The sequence below is a fragment of the Aquarana catesbeiana genome, linkage group LG09 (genome assembly GCF_042186555.1).
Source record: "Aquarana catesbeiana isolate 2022-GZ linkage group LG09, ASM4218655v1, whole genome shotgun sequence".
Lineage (NCBI taxonomy): Eukaryota > Metazoa > Chordata > Amphibia > Anura > Ranidae > Aquarana > Aquarana catesbeiana.
The window spans coordinates 57022590-57040556 of NC_133332.1; the positions used below are offsets into that span (position 1 = coordinate 57022590).

The window sequence follows — 17967 nt, forward strand, 5'->3', positions numbered from 1 at the left end:
TGACAAGAATTAAGTCGTTTTGCTGCTCATATTCACACACACTTCTCACAAACTTCTTTTGTTACTATTTATCGGGATTCCCTCAATATATTTTGATTTCTCACATCTGACAACATATTTTTTTTTTTTTTTTTGACTTTAATGTAGAATCTTTTTTTGTGTTTCTCTTTTTTAATTTTTTTTTTGGTGCTTTTGATTTGTACTCCCAAAAATGTTTGTGTGTTTTTTGTGACAAGTTCCCACAACACCATTGATATGTTGTTCTATTTAATCTGTAGGAGATTGTTTGGTGTTGTTGTCCCTTGTTAATTTCACATTTTATGTTAGAAATGTACCTGAATCCTCACCAACAAACTGTCCTTTTTGGATGAAAACACACACAGGAGAGTAGAATTTACCTAAAAATATTTTATTAAGGGGTCACAACTATAAACAAAGAGGGAGGCAACGCTGGAGAAACTGCAGAAGTGGGCGAAGCCTTGGACCCCCAGGGCAGACATCAATTATTTAAAAGCAAAATTGGTGGCCTGAGGAGTCCATATCTAAGGGAGGGCAGTCTGGTCCAGAAGTCCCAGAGATCCGGAAAGCAGCAGATGACATCTGTGTCCCCAGGCTGTGGTCATACGAGAGACTGCATCTTCTGTCAGACTAGACTGAACCCAGGGTCATCACTCTTTGGTCTTCCTTCCACGCCTCCTTCCACGCTGTGGCTGTGGTGGTGGAGTTGTGGCAGCAGGAGGAGGAGGAGGATCCTCGATCTCAATGACATCCGTCTTGTGTGTCAGTTCCCCACTCTCCCCCTTACGAAGGACTTTATAAATCAGGTCCTCAGAGATCTTGCGTTGGCCCTCCTGCATGCCCAGCAATTTGGTGGCAGCCATGCAGGCAAAGGCCTCTTCAGGACTGGGGAAGGCTCTGAGGGACGCCGAAGCCTCCTGGATCAGCCTGTATGCTGAATCCTGCACAGGACTGGGAGTGGCCTTCCTTGCTCGTTTATGTGGCAGGTGGAGGGGAGGAACCTGAGACTCAGTCAGGCTGCGACTTGTCCCAGGCTTCTCTTGGCTGACACTTAGCCCCGCCTCCTCCTGGCTGCCACTAATCCCCGCCTCCTCCTGGCTGACACTAATAATCCCCGCCTCCTCCTGGCTGACACTAATAATCCCCGCCTCCTCCTGACTGCCACATTCCACAGCCTCCTCCTGGCTGAGGTCTTCCTGTGTATGAAAAAGGGACATAGTTTTAGTTTTTTTTACATCAATCACACACAATTTTCACCTCCTGACTGCTGCAAATTCAATGTTAACAAATATAACAGACTATCCTTCTGAGCCCAGCATTTTGCATTCTTGTCCCAATTTTGGGTGACCACTACTGTCTATTGATATGTAAAACACTTTTTTTAATCAGCAATTAATGATCAATAATAACATCTAGTAAACATCATTTATTTATTGCCCAGAAATCTGTCGAAGAATGCTATACCTGACTCCAGCTGGGCTCCTCCACTTCTTCCTGGCTGGAAGGCCCAGGTTGGACATCGGAAGCCTCAGCTGGGGTGGAAGGAAGAGTGGAAGGAAGAGTGGAGAGGGATTCCCTGACTTCAGTGTGGTCTGACAGAAATCGCAGTCTCTCGTAGTACCACAGCCTGGGGACATAAATGTCATCTGCTGCAGCTCCGGACCTCTGGGAATCTGTGACCTTCTTGCGCTCCCTAAGATAAGTGCTCCTCAGGCCACCAATTTTAGCTTTTAAATAAGGGATGGTTGCTGTGGGGACCACCGGCTTCACCAACTCCAGCAGTTTCTCCAGCGCTGCCTGCCTCTTCTGTTTGTGATTATAGTGGGGGTGTCTCACTTGCCACAGACAGGGCAGCTCCCTGTACTTGTCAATAAACAGGGGCAGGAAATTGTGGTCCTTGAACCCATCCATTTTCTCTGCAAGACACAACACAAGACAAACCCTAATGTCAGGCCAAACTCCCCTAATCTTGTTACAATATAGGCTTCCATTTCGAAGCAGTATAGGCCCAAGTTTAGATCCTACCTTCGTTAGCACGATCGGCGTCTCCGATGCTCCTTCCTCCACTCACAGATCGTACGTAAGACGCGCGTGTTACGATTTATACACACTGCGCATGCGTATAACTCCGCCCGCCCCTGACGTTCTTTCTATTCTATTCCCCGCCCCTTTTCGTTCGGCGCAGTGGAGGAAGAGCACATGGCGGATAGACAGCAGGATAGTGCTAATTACAGCAACGAGGAGGAGGAGGAAAGGCCGGAGCCTGAAACGTCCCGATCCAGAAAGAGATTAAAGGACTCAAATATGTCCTTTGGGGAGATGTGGGAGATGGTGGACATCCTGAAGAAGGCCGACTATGATGGAAAGTATGGGCCTTACCCCAACCACAATGTCTGAAAGGCCAAGATCATGGCGAAAGTGGTCAGAAGTCTGCACCGGAAATTCAGGGTACGACGATCGAAAGATCAGCTCAGGAAGCGGTGGTCGGACCTGAAATTACGAGAACATGAGCAGTACAGAAAGATCCGGAGAGTGCTGCAAAAAAGTAAGTAGTTGTGCTGTGTTCCTATTGTTCTTGTGTTTATTACGTTCGTGCTGCTCCATGTGCTTTTAGGAACTGTTGTACAGTTTAAAATGGCAACTTTCATGTTCATGGGCACATTATTCGTTCGGATCACACATTTTTATTTCGGACGATAAAATACCATTGTTTAGGCCATATGCATTTGGCCACCATTTTGAGGCCCTATACTTGTCTTCAAAGAATTGGGTTGTGTAGATGGGTTTGTTACTAGAATGAAATGCACACTAGATTGTGTGTAAGGAGAGGACACTCAGCAGCTGTTTTCACATCTGGACACTGGAGCACTAGTGTGGGATACAAAAACGCCATTTTTATTAGGGGGCCACACAGGTGCTCCAGTGTATACTATAGGGGGGGGCTACATCTGTGAAGCTTGTACCAAACAGGTAAAGTATTGCAGCTTGACAAAGGACACTAAAAAAGCTACATCTTGGAACTCGGCTAAAATAGACAATTGTACACCACTTCCAAGCAATGTTTCATCTTTATAGTTCTGCCATCAAATATCTGTGTGCTAAGTATACCATTTTTGTTTTACATAGGGGAGAAAAGACTCGGAGGACACCCCTCATCCGAGGAGACCAGAGCCCCCCACCCACCCCCCCTCTGGAAGAAGGGGAAATCCACCCAACACAAGATGAGCAGGAGGAAGAAGACGTGGTGGAAGTAGTCACCACAACAGGTGAGTGTCTGCGACCACAGGCTCAGATAAGAGATGGATGGCGGCATATTTTTTAGACCTAATTTATTTTGGGTTTCCTCTCTTTTTAGGTGATCGTGAGATTGTGGATGAAGATCCTTTCACAACCGAAAGTGCCCAGATCCTGATCGGGGAGATCATGGGGTGTAATTTACAATTGGAAAACATCAAGCAAAACATCAATGATGTTATTCCAAAATATAAAAACATCATTGATGTTTTGGGGCGAGTTTAAAGCCCCTCCAAATCACTTTCTTCTTTTGTCTGCTACAATGTGCGAAATGTTTTTGTGATTTTTCCAAAAGCCAAATTTAGAGGATGCACACAGTGTGTCAACATGTGCTATCTGCCATCACGGGAGATCAATGGACGCGTTTTGGGGGTGCAACCCCTTCCTCAATAATAAAGTAGCGGTGAGGAAGAGCTTTCTCCCCCAAAACACGTCCCTTGATCCCCTGTGATGGCAGATAGCACATGTTTACATTGGGAAATTTGTGTGCATCTTCCAAATTTGGCTTTTCCTGGGGTGATTTCCCCCCATCTGAACGCAATATCAAACACAGTTCCTAAATACTCATGTCTGATATTGCCTTCAAGTTCTACCAAATGTGAACTTTGTAAGATCAAGATTTGTGTCTTTCTTGTGGGTTTTACACAGGCCTGTTTTCTATAAAATGCACATTTTGATTTTGGATAATGACACCACAGAAATTGTTATACAACAAACATGTTGGTTTGTCAGAAAAACCTTTGGTAAATGCACATGTGATTGTGCAGGTATTAAAAAGATTGCTCATCAAGAATGTGTGGATTATTGTCTCAACACTACAACACTTTTGGGGTGATGTAATTGTTGTTTTATGAGAAAATGGGGGTAATTTCCTAAGGGCAAATCCTCTTTGCACTACAAGTGCAGTTTCAGTGCAGTTGCAAGTGCACTTGTAGTGAAAAGTGTCTTTGCATTTAGTAAATAACAGCCAATAGTGCTTTGTATAAGGTTACACAATCACGACATTTTCTGGACTCCACACATTTCTGTCAGGGTCAGCTCAAACAAACACAAGCAGTAAATGTCCACAAAGAAGAGCCTGGGGGGAGATGCCTGTCGAGAACTTGAGGTCCTGCAGGCTTCTCCCTGTGGCCAAATACCGCAGGGTAGCGACCAACCTCTGCTCCGGAGTGATGGCTTGCCTCATGCAGGTATCCTGACTGCTGATATAAGGGGTCAGCGAAGCCAACAAACGGTGAAATACGGGGTCCGTCATCCTGAGAAAGTTCCTGAAATCATCAGGATTATTCTCACGGATCTCAGGGAGCAAAGGCATATGACAGAACTGGTCACGCTGAAGCAACCAATTCTTGGTCCATGAACTCCTCCCCACCCTGTTCATGGACTGGACTTGTGTCAAGGTCAGGACCCCAACACCAAGCCCCCGCACAGCACGAACTCTACGAGGAGTACGCATACGAAACATGGCTAGAAAACGGTCGGCTGCTCAGAACGAAGTAACAGAACGCACTGAAGAACAGCAAGGCCTGTGAAGAGCGACCTGAAAACCAGTAACGAATGAACAAGAATACAATGACTACTTAAAGTCACGTGGAACTTGCTTGCACGCACTGAAGAGCAGATACAAACCCACAAGCACAAACTGAACGGCAGAAAACGATCTGAAAGCCACGAGTCTGAAAAAGCGCGAATCGTCTCTCACCAAACTTTTACTAACACGAGATTAGCAAAAGGAGCCCAAAGGGTGCCGCGCTTGGTTCTGAACCGGCCTTCTCTAGTCTCGTCGTACGTGGTGTACGTGACCGCGTGGTTGTCGATCGGAAATTCGGACAACTTTGTGCGACCGTGTGTAGGCAAAACAAGTTTGAGCCAACATCCGTCGGAAAAAATCCTAGGATTTTGTTGTTGGAATGTTCGAACAAAGTCCGACCGTGTGTACGGGGCATTAGTGTTATGCCGCGTACACACGATCGGATTTTCTGACAACAAATGTTCGATGGGAGCTTGTTCCGACCATGTGTAGGCTCCATTGGACATTTTTTGTCGGAATTTCCGACAACAAAAATTTGAGAGCTGTACACAATTCCGACGCACAAAATTCCACGCATGCTCTGAATCAAGTACGAGACGGAATCGCTCGGTCTGCTAAAACTAGCGTTCGTAATGGAGATAGCACATTCGTCACGCTGCAAATTTTGAAATCTTTCAATGCAGCACATTCTCTTCTTCTTTATAATGCTAGAATTATGAAGTTGTTTTGCAGCTGATATTCACACAGAGTTCTGACAAACTGATTTCTTTATTATTTCTTGTGATCTCATGAATATTTTTTTTTTTTTTGCCAGATCTCCAGAATAATGTTTTTAATTTTTGTTTATAGTAATCTCCTGTTTTTATTAAATCAAGATCTCCTGTTTTTAATTTTTTTTTCTAGTGATCTCCATAATATTTTTTTTCGTATTGTGTGTCAAGTTACCACAACAAAATTATTAGCTTGTATTTTTTAACCTCAAGGAGATTGGTTGGTGTTGGTGTCCCTTGTTAATTTGACATTGTCTTTTTGAAATGTACCTGCCTACTCACAAACAAACTGTCCTTTTTTAATTTTAACACATATCCAATGATTTTAGACAAAAAATAGACATTTATTAGGAGTCAAAACAAAATAAACAGGAAGGCAACACTGGATAAACTGGTGAAATTGGCGAAGCCTTTGTACCCCAGGGCACACATCAACTATTTGACAGGAAAAATTGGGAGCCTGAGGAGTCCATTTAATAGGGAGCACAATCCGGTCCAGAACTCTGAGAGATCAGGAACAGCAGCAGGTGACATATATGTCCCCAGGCTGTGGGCTTACAACAGCCTGCGTCTTTTGCCAGACCAGACCAAACCCAGGCCATCACTCTCTTGTCTTCCTTACACATGCTTGCTTTCATGCTTGCTTCCAGGCTGTGGCTCTGGTGTTGGAATTGTGGAAGGAGGTGGAGGAGAAGGAGGACGATGGTCCAACTCACACAGCTGGGTTTTGCTTGTGAGTTCGCCCCTCAACCCCTTATTTAGGGCCATATATATCACTTCCTCACAAAAGAGGCGTTGGCCCTACCTCCATTTCCTGCATTTTGATGGCAGCAATGCAGGCATAGGCCTCAAGAAGACTGGGGGGTTCTGAGGTCCGCAGAAGCCTGCAGAATTAACCCAAGTGCTGACTCATCCACGTTCCTCCCCTTCCTGGGCCTTTTTTGTTGAAGGCGGAGGGGAGGGACCTAAGATTCGGTCAGGCTACTGGGCCCGGCCACCTCCTGGCTGCCACTTCCCTCCCGTCACCTCCTGGCAGCCACTTACCCTCGCCACCTCCTGGCTGCCACTTACCCCCGCCACCTCCTGGCTGCCACTTCCCCCTGCCACCTCCTGGCTGCCACTTTCCCCTGCCACCTACTGGCTGCCACTTTCTTCAGCCTCCTCCTGGCTGAGGATTTCCTGTGTATGAAAAAGGGACATAGTTTTAGTTTATTGTTCATCAATCACACACAATTTTGAAAAATATGTTGAACAATGCTATACCTGACTCAAGCTGGGCTCCTCCACATCTTCTTCCTGGGTGAAAGTCCCAGGTTGGACGTCGGAAGCCTCAGCTGGGGTGGAAGGAAGAGTGGAAGGAAGGGTTGAGAGTGATGGCCTGATTTCAGTCTGGTCTGACAGAAATCACAGTCTGTCATAGTACCTGAGCCTGGAGACATACTGTAAATGTCATCTGCTGCTGCTCCTGATCTCTGGGAATCCTGGACCTTCTTGTGCTCCCTATTATATGTGCTCCTCAGGCCACCAATTTTGCACTTCAAAAAGTTGATGTCTGCCGTGGGGATCTGCGGCTTCATATATTCCAGCAATTTATCCAGTGCTGCCTTCCTCTTTAGTCAATTTGTATAAAAGGGGTGTTTTGTCTGCCACAGACATAGCAGCTCTCTGTACAAATCAATGAATTTGGGGAGGAAATCATGATCGTTGAATCGATCCATTTTATCCGCAAGACACAACACAAGTCAAACCCTAATGTCAGGCTAAACTCGCATAAACTTGTCCCAATATAGGCCTCAATCTCTAAGCAGTATAGGCCACTGATGCCCCAAGTCCAAATTGTATCTTCGTTAGAACGATCGGCGCTTCCGCTACTCCGTCCTCCACTCACAGATCGCATGTACGACGTACGCGTGTTACATTTTATATACACTGCGCATGCGTGAAACTCTGCCTGCCCCTGACCTTCTATCTAGTATATTCCCCAGCCCTTCTCTTTCTGCACAGTGGGAGAGCACATGGCGGAGAAAGAACAAGTGCATGAAGACAGCAGCAACGACGAAAGCCCGGAGCCACAAACGTCCCGATCCCGAGGAGATTTAAGGCCTTTAATATGTCCTTTGTAGACATGGTGGATATCTTGAAGAGGGCTGACTATGACGAGAAGCATGGACCTTACCCAACCCCAAATGTCAGAAAGGCCAAGATCATGACTAAAGTTGTGAAAAGTCTGCAGAAGAATTTTGGGGTACGGCGATCCAAGGATCAACTGAGGAAACGCTGGTCAGACCTCAAATTGAGGGAGCAGGATCAGTTCAGAGAAATCGAGAGAATGCTGCAAAAAAGTAAGTATTTTGTCGTGCGTTCCTATTCTTCTTATTACGTTCATGCTGCTCCATGTGCTTTTCTTTACTGTTGTGCAGTTTAAAATGGCAAGTTTCAGGTTCGTGGGCACAGTAATCATTCGTAGTAAACATTGTTTGTTCGCTCACTAATACAATGTTTTTGGCAGATGCAGGTTAACTACATTTGTTCATGCCTATTTGGATTAAAAGAAGTGTATGACATTGTTGTCTAGATGGGTTTGTAACTAGAATGAAATGCAAACTTGATTCAGTGTAAGGAGAGGACACTCAGCAGCTGTTTACACATCTGGATACAGGAGCACTAGTGTGGGACACCAGAACAAACTTTTTGGGGTGTCCCACACAGGTGCTCCAATGGATACTAGGGGTGTCTCCATGTGTGAAACTTTACCCAAAAAGGTAAGTATTCCAGCTTGAAGAAAGGGAAGAAATCATGTCTTCAGCTTGGAACCCTGCCAAAACAGACAATTGTACGACACTTCCAAGCAATGTTTCATATTGCTATTTCTTGCCTCAAAAATCTGTGTGCTAAGTATACCTATTTTGTATTGTCATAGGGGAGAAAAGAATCGGGACGTAAGAGGACACCAGGGACCCCCAACCTCCTAAAAAAGGGGAAGTCACCACACCACAACCTCAGGATGTGGAGGAAGGAGAGGTTTATGAAGTGGGCGAAATAGTGACCACAACAGGTGAGTGTCTGAGATTACAGCTTCAGGTAATAGATGTGTGCCTGCATATTTATAATACATGGTGTGTTTTTTTTAAATTTTAGGTGATGTGGACGTTGTCGAAGAAGAATCTCATTCCACAAGTGCAAGTGCACACGTCCTCATCGGGGAGATCATGGTGTGCAATCGGGCTTTACAGAAGATCAAGGAAGACATCAATGATGTTGAAAAAAGTCTCAAAAATATTGTTGATGTTTTAGGCAGAATATAAAACACATCAAAATTATTGATTTTTTTTTTTTTATTTGAACTTTTCTAAAAAAATGTTGAAAGCCAAATTTTGAAGATGCACCCAGTGTGTCAACATGTGCTATCTGCTATCACAGGATATCAAGGTGCGTGTTTTGTGGGTGCAACTCCTTCCTCGCAACTTAAGTAGCTGAGAGGGTTGCACCCCCGAAACACGTCCGTTGATCCCCCATGATGGGAGCTAGCACATGTTGACCTTAGGCATGGGATCAGTAGTGAAATCCCCATTTTGTCTGCCAATTTGTGTGCATCTTCAAAATTTGGCTTTTACAGGGGTGACATCACCCCATCTGATGAAGGCAATATCAATACAGTTTGGACATACTAATGTCTGATATTGTGTTCAATTTATCAAAGTTGAGCTTTGTAATTTCCTGAGTTGTGTATTGTTTTATGTTTTGAAAAACGTGCCTGCTTACCACAAAAATATGTTGGTTTGTTCAAAAACCCTTTTCTAAACGCACATGTGAACGTGCACAGAGTACATTTTTTTCTACTCAACAATGTGTGGCTTCTTCTTTCAACGCTCAAAAGCAGTTTTTTGCTTAAGTTGGTGTTTACAGCGACAATGGGGGTTATTTCCTAAAGGCAAATCCACTTTGCACTACAAGTGCACTTTCAGTGGAGTTTCAGTGAACTTTCAAGTGCACTTTTGCAGTGCACTTGTAGTGCAAAGTGGATTTTCCTTTAGTAAATAACACCCACAGTGCTTTATAATTTGCATCAATCAGGCCATTATCGTCACGCCAAAAAATTAATTCAGGGTGATGAAAATGATAAATATTATTATCATTAATGCATTACATACATTAACAACAAAAAGAAGGTGTGTGTGTAGCAGACCCACAACATAATAGTGAGCTGAAGAAGAGATTGTCACCTCATGTATCAAAGAAATTACGTTGGAACTATTGAAGAAAATGGCCAAAAAAACCCACATTTTTAGAACCTAAGAGACAGCTAAAAGAAAAACAAGTAGTAAATCAAAGGAAATATTTTTCAGATTAAAATACACATTTATTTTAAAAATACATTTATTTAAATACATATAATGTGATGTTAAAGGATAAAACTTACCCTAATATAGTCCTTCTGCAGAACCTGAATGATGGCAGAACAGGTCTCTGGAATAATGATCCCCAGAGCCTGGGGGGAGATGCCTGTCGAGAACTAGCCTCTGCTCGGGAGTGATGGCTTGCCGCATGCAGGTGTCCTGCTTCGTAATATAAGGGGACAGCAAAGCCAACAGACGGTGAAAAACGGGGTCTGTCATCTGGAGATAATTCCTGAAATCATCAGGATTATTCTCCTGGATCTCCCGCAACAAAGGCATATGAGAGAATTGGTCATGCTGGAACAAACAATTCTTCGTCTATGAATTCCTCCTCGCCCTGTTCATGGACTGGACCTGGATCAAAGTAAGAACCCCAACACCAAGCCCCTGCACAGCACGAACTCTACGATGAGTACGTACCCGCAACATGGCTTAAAAACAGTTGGCTGGTCAGAACAAACTAACAGAACGCACTGAATATCAGAAAGGCCTGAGGAGAGCGAGCTGAAAATCAGAAACGAGCGGACCAGAACGCACTGGAAATCAAATACGTAATTAAAAATACACACTGAAAACCAGATACGAACTGACTACATGCACTGAAAAACAGATTCAAACCCACAAGCACAAACTGAGGAGCAGTAATGAACCGAAAAGCACGAAAATCGCGAATCATCTCTCACCAAACTTCTACTAACACGAGATAAACACGAGATTAGCAGAAGGAGCCCAAAGGGTGGCGCACTGGCTATTGAACTTCCTCTTTATAGTGCCTTCGTACGTGTTGTACGTCAGCGGGTTCTTGAGGATCGGAATTTCCAACAACATTTGTGCAATCGTGTGTATGCAAGACAGGTCTGAGCCAACATCCGTCGGAAATAAATCCCAGGATTTTGTGGTCAGAATGTCCGATCGTGTGTACGCGGCATTAGACAAGCGATTCCCCCATTACCACAGTCAGTGTTGATGGGGGAATCCCTCCCACGGTGCTATTGTGTTCTCCTGGTGGGGGGAGCCATCCCTGTCTGGAGAACACGATTACTGCTAACAGATATACTGTAGTCACAGTCAGTAATCGCATGCTAAAAATCCAACATGCTGGTTGTACCCAAGTCGAGTGGTGGATCGACTTGAGTAAAATCAGCTGGCCCATAGATGGATCAAATCTCAGCTGATCCTTGATCCATCTATAGCCAGTTTTAATCTTTACTGTTACTATAGGAGTTCCTGGCGGTTTGCAGACAGCTGCATTTGCCTGGTACACATTTAGAGCACTTTCACACTGGGATGTTGGGGGCGTCGGCAGTAAAGTGCAGCTATTTTTAACGGTGCTTTACTGTCGTTTTAGCGGCGCTTTTTGGCTGCTAGTGTGGTGCTTTTAACCTCCTCTAGCGGCCGAAAAAGGGTTCAAAGCGCCACTGCGGCGGCACTTTGCCGGCACACCGGCGGCACTGCCCATTGATTTCAATGTCCCACAAGCGCACCGTTCCAGTGTGAAAGTCCCCGGGCTTTCACACTAGAGTGACAGGAGAGGTGCTTTACATGCACTATTTTTAGCGATATAGCGCCTGTAAAGTGCCTAAGTGTGAAAGCAGCCTTATCCTATTAAATCTCACTTGGGCAAGCTCCCAAAAAGTGAAGAATAATGTCCTTAATGGGATACAGACAGAAAAAAAAAAAGCTTGATGAGATTCTGACCTCTAACTAGAGGGTCCTTTCACACTGATCAGTTTTTGATCAGTTTTTCAGTTAAGGAAAGAGAGGAAAAAATGCATGAAAAATGCATCCCTTTAAATCCTATGGAACTCTTCGCACTGGTCAGTTGTGTTTCAGTTGCGTTTTTAAAAGTCCTGCTTGCTACGTTTTTGGTGCGTGTTTGGTGCGTATATAGAGTCCTGTTACACTGATTTGTTTTTGATCAGTTTTTTAGTTAAAAAAGCAGAAGATTATGCATTTGTACCACGTTTTTACAATAGAACAGCGTGAAAGCAGCCAAAAATTCAACTGAATTGCAACTGACCAGCCTGAAGAGTTCTACAGGATTCAAAGGGATCTCCTTCTTTTTTTTTTTTTTTTAACTGAAAACTCATCAAAGACTGATCAGTGTGAAAGGGTCCTAAAATCTCTAAAATACAAATATGTTCTGCGTAGAGATACAATTAAGCAAACAAGCTATCTCTGCATAAATATTTTACCTTGGGAATAGTAAATCCACGAAACTGAGTAGTCCTGGAGACCTCATGTGGCAGGTTCATGGGCAGCACATCAGCATATCTCTGGATTTCATGAATGATGGCATCCGTATAAGGCATAGACTCCCTGTCTTGGGATGCTGGGACTCGCAAACTTCCAATCACTTGATCAATTTCCTCTTGTACCTTAACTAACATAGATACTTGGTCAAAGTCAGTAAGAAAAAATAAATAAATCAACCTTTAGCTAGAATATTAAAGCAGATCTTCACTGCATCTGAGCACCAGAAACCAAAACACATGATTTAATTCATTTTTTTAATATTCAAAGCAATTCTCCCCCCAACCATTCATGTCTCCATGCTTTATTTTGTTGAGAAATCACTTTGAAAAACACCCCCTAGCATTTCTGGCCGTGGCCATCTTGAGTAAGGGTAAATGATTCATGTAGCATTTAATTCTTGGAATTCATCTGCCCTTAGCTCAAGCATAGACACAAGAGAGTCTGCTTAGCTGAGATAACCTCCCCTCCTTAAGACTCCTGGGATCTATGACATAATTTGCTTAGGCAAGAAACCAGGACGTAACTCAAGAAATGTAAAAAAAACGGTTAAAACAAGTAAATATGATATACCTTCCTATCTACTTACTAATGCTAGCCACACGATGATTAACAAATAATCAATGTTTATTGGGATAGTGAAGTTTCACTTTAAAAAAACGCATCACTCAGAATCACAGTTGGGAAATGAACAAAGAATTCTACTTCTGCCGCATACACACGATCGGACTTCTCGTCGGAAAAAGATATGATGGCTTTTCCGAAGGGATTCCGCTCAAGCTTGACTTGCATACACACGGTCACACAAAAGTTCGCTGAACTTTCGACCGTCAAGAACTTGGTGACGTACAACACTACAACAAGCCGAGAAAATGAAGTTCAATGCTTCCGAGCATGCGTCTAATTGTTTCCGAGCATGCGTAGGAATTTTGCGCGTCGGAATTGCCACAAACGTTTGCATTTTCGGATAGGAACTTTTTCCAACCGAAAAATTGAGAACATGCTCACAATCTTTTGCTGGCTGGAAGTCGGTCAACAAAAGTCTGATGGAGCATACACACAGTCACATTTTTCAACGAAAAGCTCTCATCGGTCTTTTGCTGGCCAAAATTCAGATCGTGTGTACGCGACATTCCAGTATTTATCTCTTCTAGAGTGTTTCTCTGCTACAATGTGTCACAATTCCTGTTACCTGAAGAGCAGTTTCAAAAAGTTCTAGTGATATACATAAAAAAAAAAACCCAAATGTCCATGAACTTCAACCTTTAAAAACCTTATTAACTATAATGGATCTAGAAAATCAAAAATAAAAAAAATATTTTTAGCTTAAAAGACAAACAGGGCCAAAACTCTTTTGGCCCTATTTTCACCTGGGGAACAAGGTGCCCTCCATGACCCATATTCAGCTAAAATCTGCTGTCGGCTGATGCCATAGAAGTAATTCAGACTCTGGAGAGATCCTGAATTTAAAGATGGGATATACCCAGATGCCTGGACGGGCAGCTGGCCCAGCCTCTCAGCGAGCCTCTGAGAGCCTGAGCTACCTCCTGACAGTCACCGGCTCTCTGCTCACTGAAGACCAAGAACTGATTGATCAGCAGTCTTTGATTGCTCTGTTCTCTGTTTTCATTAGATTGATGCTGCATCCACTTAGGTGAGTATAAAAGTTTTTGTTTTTTTTAATCTCCAACTTCCCTTTTAAGATGGGATTGACAACCCATTCATAGATCTCCGTTCCAGCATGTTGCATTAACTAGCTAAAGTTGTACTGTACTTAAAATGGTATTAAACATAAAGATAAAAGCATTAAAGGGGTTGTAAACCCTTGTGTTTTTTCATCTTAATTCATCCTATGCATATCCTATTTAAAATAGATACACATCCCTCCACATTTAAAGCTCTCTGCCTTGGACTCTTACGTTTAACATCTGGATGTTTGAGAAGAAGCAGGAATCCATGTCTCAAGGTGGTGCTCACTGTCTCAGTCCCGGCCACAAATAAAGTTAAAGCAGTTCCATAAAAATTCTTCATGGTGAAATGTGTGGATGGATTATGCTTCTCCTGCAGGTAAGGAACATAGAATTTCAGTCATTGTATAATCTTTAGTGGATCAACTTAAGTGACCCTGGCTCAAAATAAAAATTAAACAAAAGACACACTGTAATGGAAGAGGACTACTACGTCTTATAGTGCCACTTGTTTTAGCCTAATAAATGCAGGTTTACCAAAGTTTAACCACTTCCCGTCGGTGGGCCTTATACGGCCCCAGGTTGAAGTGGTTATACCCATAGGTATGCACAGCCCATTGCATTAGGGTGTGCACCTCAAATCTCAAACACATATGTGTGTGTGCATGTGTATTTATACTGACGGTGTCAGAAGAGCATTGGATGTTGCCAGTAATATTTATTATTTTCTACAGCTTTATTTTATTTATTTAATTTGTTTTTTACATTTTTTTAGGAGCCTGGTGAAATATCAGGGGTGTAAACAGGGGGAAGCTGCACCACACGGGGTGATTAGGGTGTGCCCAGGCACACCTGGCACATCCTGTTCGCACACGCCTATGGTTATACCAGGATTATGGTTGCAGCTACAACCATGATCCTGGTATCAACCTTTGCAGCCGGTGATTTCCTACAATGTAAAAGAGATCTGAACGGCTATACAGCCAATGGATAACTTTTACAGGTGTCGGAAAGGGGTCCTCCATCCTGCCTCCACCGTCACCTTCAGGGGGCTCTCCCGTCCCAATGGGGAGCCCGGTAATTATGTGAATGGCTGCATCCGATGCCAAAGACAGAGAAAAAGGAACTGATATTGTTCCTTTTCCTCTGTGATATCAGAAACCAGAAGCAACTAGGATCTGTGCCTTCCAGTTTTGGTTCTTTGTTTACAAGCCGTTTCCATGCTTTGGAGGCCAGAGGAGAGATCTGGGGGTCTAATAGACCCCAGATCTCTCCATACAGAGGATCTGTCACCTCCCATGCTATCACAAGGGATGTTGCTCATCCCTTGTAATAGCACTAAAGATGATCCAAAAAAAAAAATAATTTAAATAAAGTAAAATAAATAATAAAAAAAATGTTTAAAGCACCCCTGCCCCCCCCGGGCTCATAGCAAATGCAAAAGCACACAAAAGTCCCCCATGCATATGTAAACGATGATCACACCACACACGTGAGGTATCGCCACAAACATCAAAGCATGAGCAATAATGCTAGTACCAGACCTCCTGTTTAACTCTAAACCTGTAATAGCTTTTAAAGCATTGCCTATGGATAATTTAATGTACCATAGTTTGTTGCCATTCCACAGGTGTGTGCAATTTTAAAGCATGACATGTTTGGCATCTATTTACTTGGCATAATACCATCTTTTATATTTTGCCAAAAAATGTGTTCTATATTGTGTTTGCATTCACTAAAATTCATGAAAGTGTATTTTTTCCCCAAAAATTGCATTTAAAAAAACGCTGTGCAAATATTGCATGACATTAAAAAATATGCAACACACACCATCTTATTCTCCAGGGCCTCTACCTATATATATCTATATATATAAAGGTGATACTCGAAAAATTTGAATATCGTGCAAAAGTTCATTGTTTCACTAATGCAACTTAAAAGGTGAAACTAATATATGAGAATGACTCATTAAAAGCCGTGATTTGTCATAATTGTGATGATTATGGCTTACAGCTCATGAAAACCCCAAATCCACAATCTCAGAAAATTAGAATATTGTGAAAAGGTGCAATATTCTAGGCTCAAAGTGTCCAAATCTAATCAACTAATTAAGCCATAACACCTGCAAAGGGTTCCTGAGCCTTTAGGTGGTCTCTCAGTCTGGTTCAGTAGAAATCACAAACATGGGAAAGACTGCTGACCTGACAGTTGTGCAGAAAACCATCAATGACCATCCATAAGGAGGGAAAGCCTCAAAAGGTAATTGCAAAAGAAGTTGGATGTTCCCAAATTGCTGTATCAAAGCACAATAATAGAAAGTTATGTGGAAGGGAAAAGTGTGGATGAAAAAGTTGCACAAGCAGCAGGGATGGCCGCAGCCTGGAGAGGGTTGTCAGGAAAGGCCATTCAAAAGTGTTGGGGACTTTCACAAGGAGTGGACTGAGGCTGGAGTCAGTGCATCAAGAGCCACCACACACAGACGGATCCTGAACATGGGCTTCAAATGTCGTATTCCACTTGTCAAGCCACTCCTGAAGAACAAACAACGTCAGAAGCGTCTTACCTGGGCTAAAGAAAAACAGACCTGGTCTGTTGCTCAGTGGTCTAAAGTCCTCTTTTCTGATGAGAGCAAATTTTGCATCTCTTTGGAAACCAAGGACCCAGAGTATGGAGGAAGAATGGAGAGGCACACACTGCAAGATGCTTGAAGTCCAGTGTGAAGTTTCCACAGTCTGTTGATTTGAGGAGCCATGTCATCTGCTGGTATTGGTCCACTGTGCTTCATTAAGTCCAGGGTCAATGCAGCCGTCTACCAGGAGATTTTGGAGCACTTCATGCTTCCTTCCGCAGACGAGCTCTATGGGGATGCTGACTTCATTTTCCAGCAGGACTTGGCACTTGCCCACCCATTACTGTACTTGATTGGCCAGCAAACTCGCCTGACCTGAACCCCATAGAGAATCTATGGGGCATTGCCAAGAGAAAGATGAGAGACATGAGACCAAACAATACAGAAGAGCTGAAGGCCGCTATTGAAGCATCCTGGTCTCCCATAACACCTCAGCAGTCCCACAGGCTGATAGCTTCCATTCCACACCGCATTGAGGCAGTAATTGCTGCAAAAGTGGCCCAAACCAAATACTGAGTACTTATGCATGCTTATACTTTTCAGAGCTCCGATATTGTTCTATGTACAATCCTTGTTTTATTGATTGCATGTAATATTCTAATTTTCTGAGATTGTGGATTTGAGGTTTTCATGAGCTGTAAGCCATAATCATCACAATTATGACAAATCACGGCTTGAACTATTTTGCTTTGCATGTAATAAGTCTATCTCATATATTAGTTTCACCTTTTTAAGTTGCATTAGTGAAATAAATGAACTTTTGCACGATATTCTAATTTTTCGAGTATCACCTGTAATGTTTGGGGGGGGGGTTTAAGTAATTTTCTAGCAAAAAACACAGATTTTTACATGTATGACACAAATGTCAGAATTGGCCTGGGGGTCAAATAGTTAAATTAATATATGAGGTCAAAGCATGTCCTACTAAATTTACAAAAATGTGGGGTTCATGGTTGCTCTGGTCATATATACTCCTTCTAACTGGCTCATCATAAACCCTGCCACTGCTTTGATGCTTAAACTGTTCTGGTTACTCATTCAAGGTATTCTTGTGATAGAAGTGGGTGAGGAACTATGTGTTTCTATTTACACTATGAGTGAATGCGTGTAAAAGTACTTCACCCATTTTTGCCCACATACCACAGCCTTTTAGCTGGGAGGGGGAGGGCTTGCCGATCGCCACAACCACTGTGGTTGTCACATAATCGGGAGCCCAATCTGATGGCTCATGATCATAACTAGAGACCAGGAGTCCATTTCTTGCAGATCACCAACAGGTATTTTTCTATATTTGCAGGGTCTTAAAACATGGGGAAATGTCTACCTAAAATCTAAACTACAGCTTGGGGAGTGTTCACAGACCATGACTATAATGCGTTGCGCCACA

At 43.2% G+C, this 17967-nt stretch overlaps 1 protein-coding gene across 2 annotated transcripts in view; it reads right to left on the bottom strand.

Annotated features, from left to right (window-relative positions):
• The window catches only part of LOC141107669 (cytochrome P450 2A13-like), a 90455-nt gene that overhangs the window by 34636 nt on the left and 37852 nt on the right, over positions 1-17967 (bottom strand). Inside the window, exons 6-8 of one of the 2 annotated variants that reach the window (XM_073598566.1) lie at positions 14183-14324; positions 12206-12393; positions 654-1214 (exon numbers count right to left, since the gene is read on the bottom strand). In XM_073598566.1, the coding sequence (XP_073454667.1) occupies positions 669-1214; positions 12206-12393; positions 14183-14324 (876 nt within the window). In that variant the 3' untranslated portion in view covers positions 654-668. Of the gene's footprint in view, positions 1-653; positions 1215-12205; positions 12394-14182; positions 14325-17967 lie in introns of those variants that run through there. The other variant, XM_073598567.1, reaches the window with a different exon arrangement.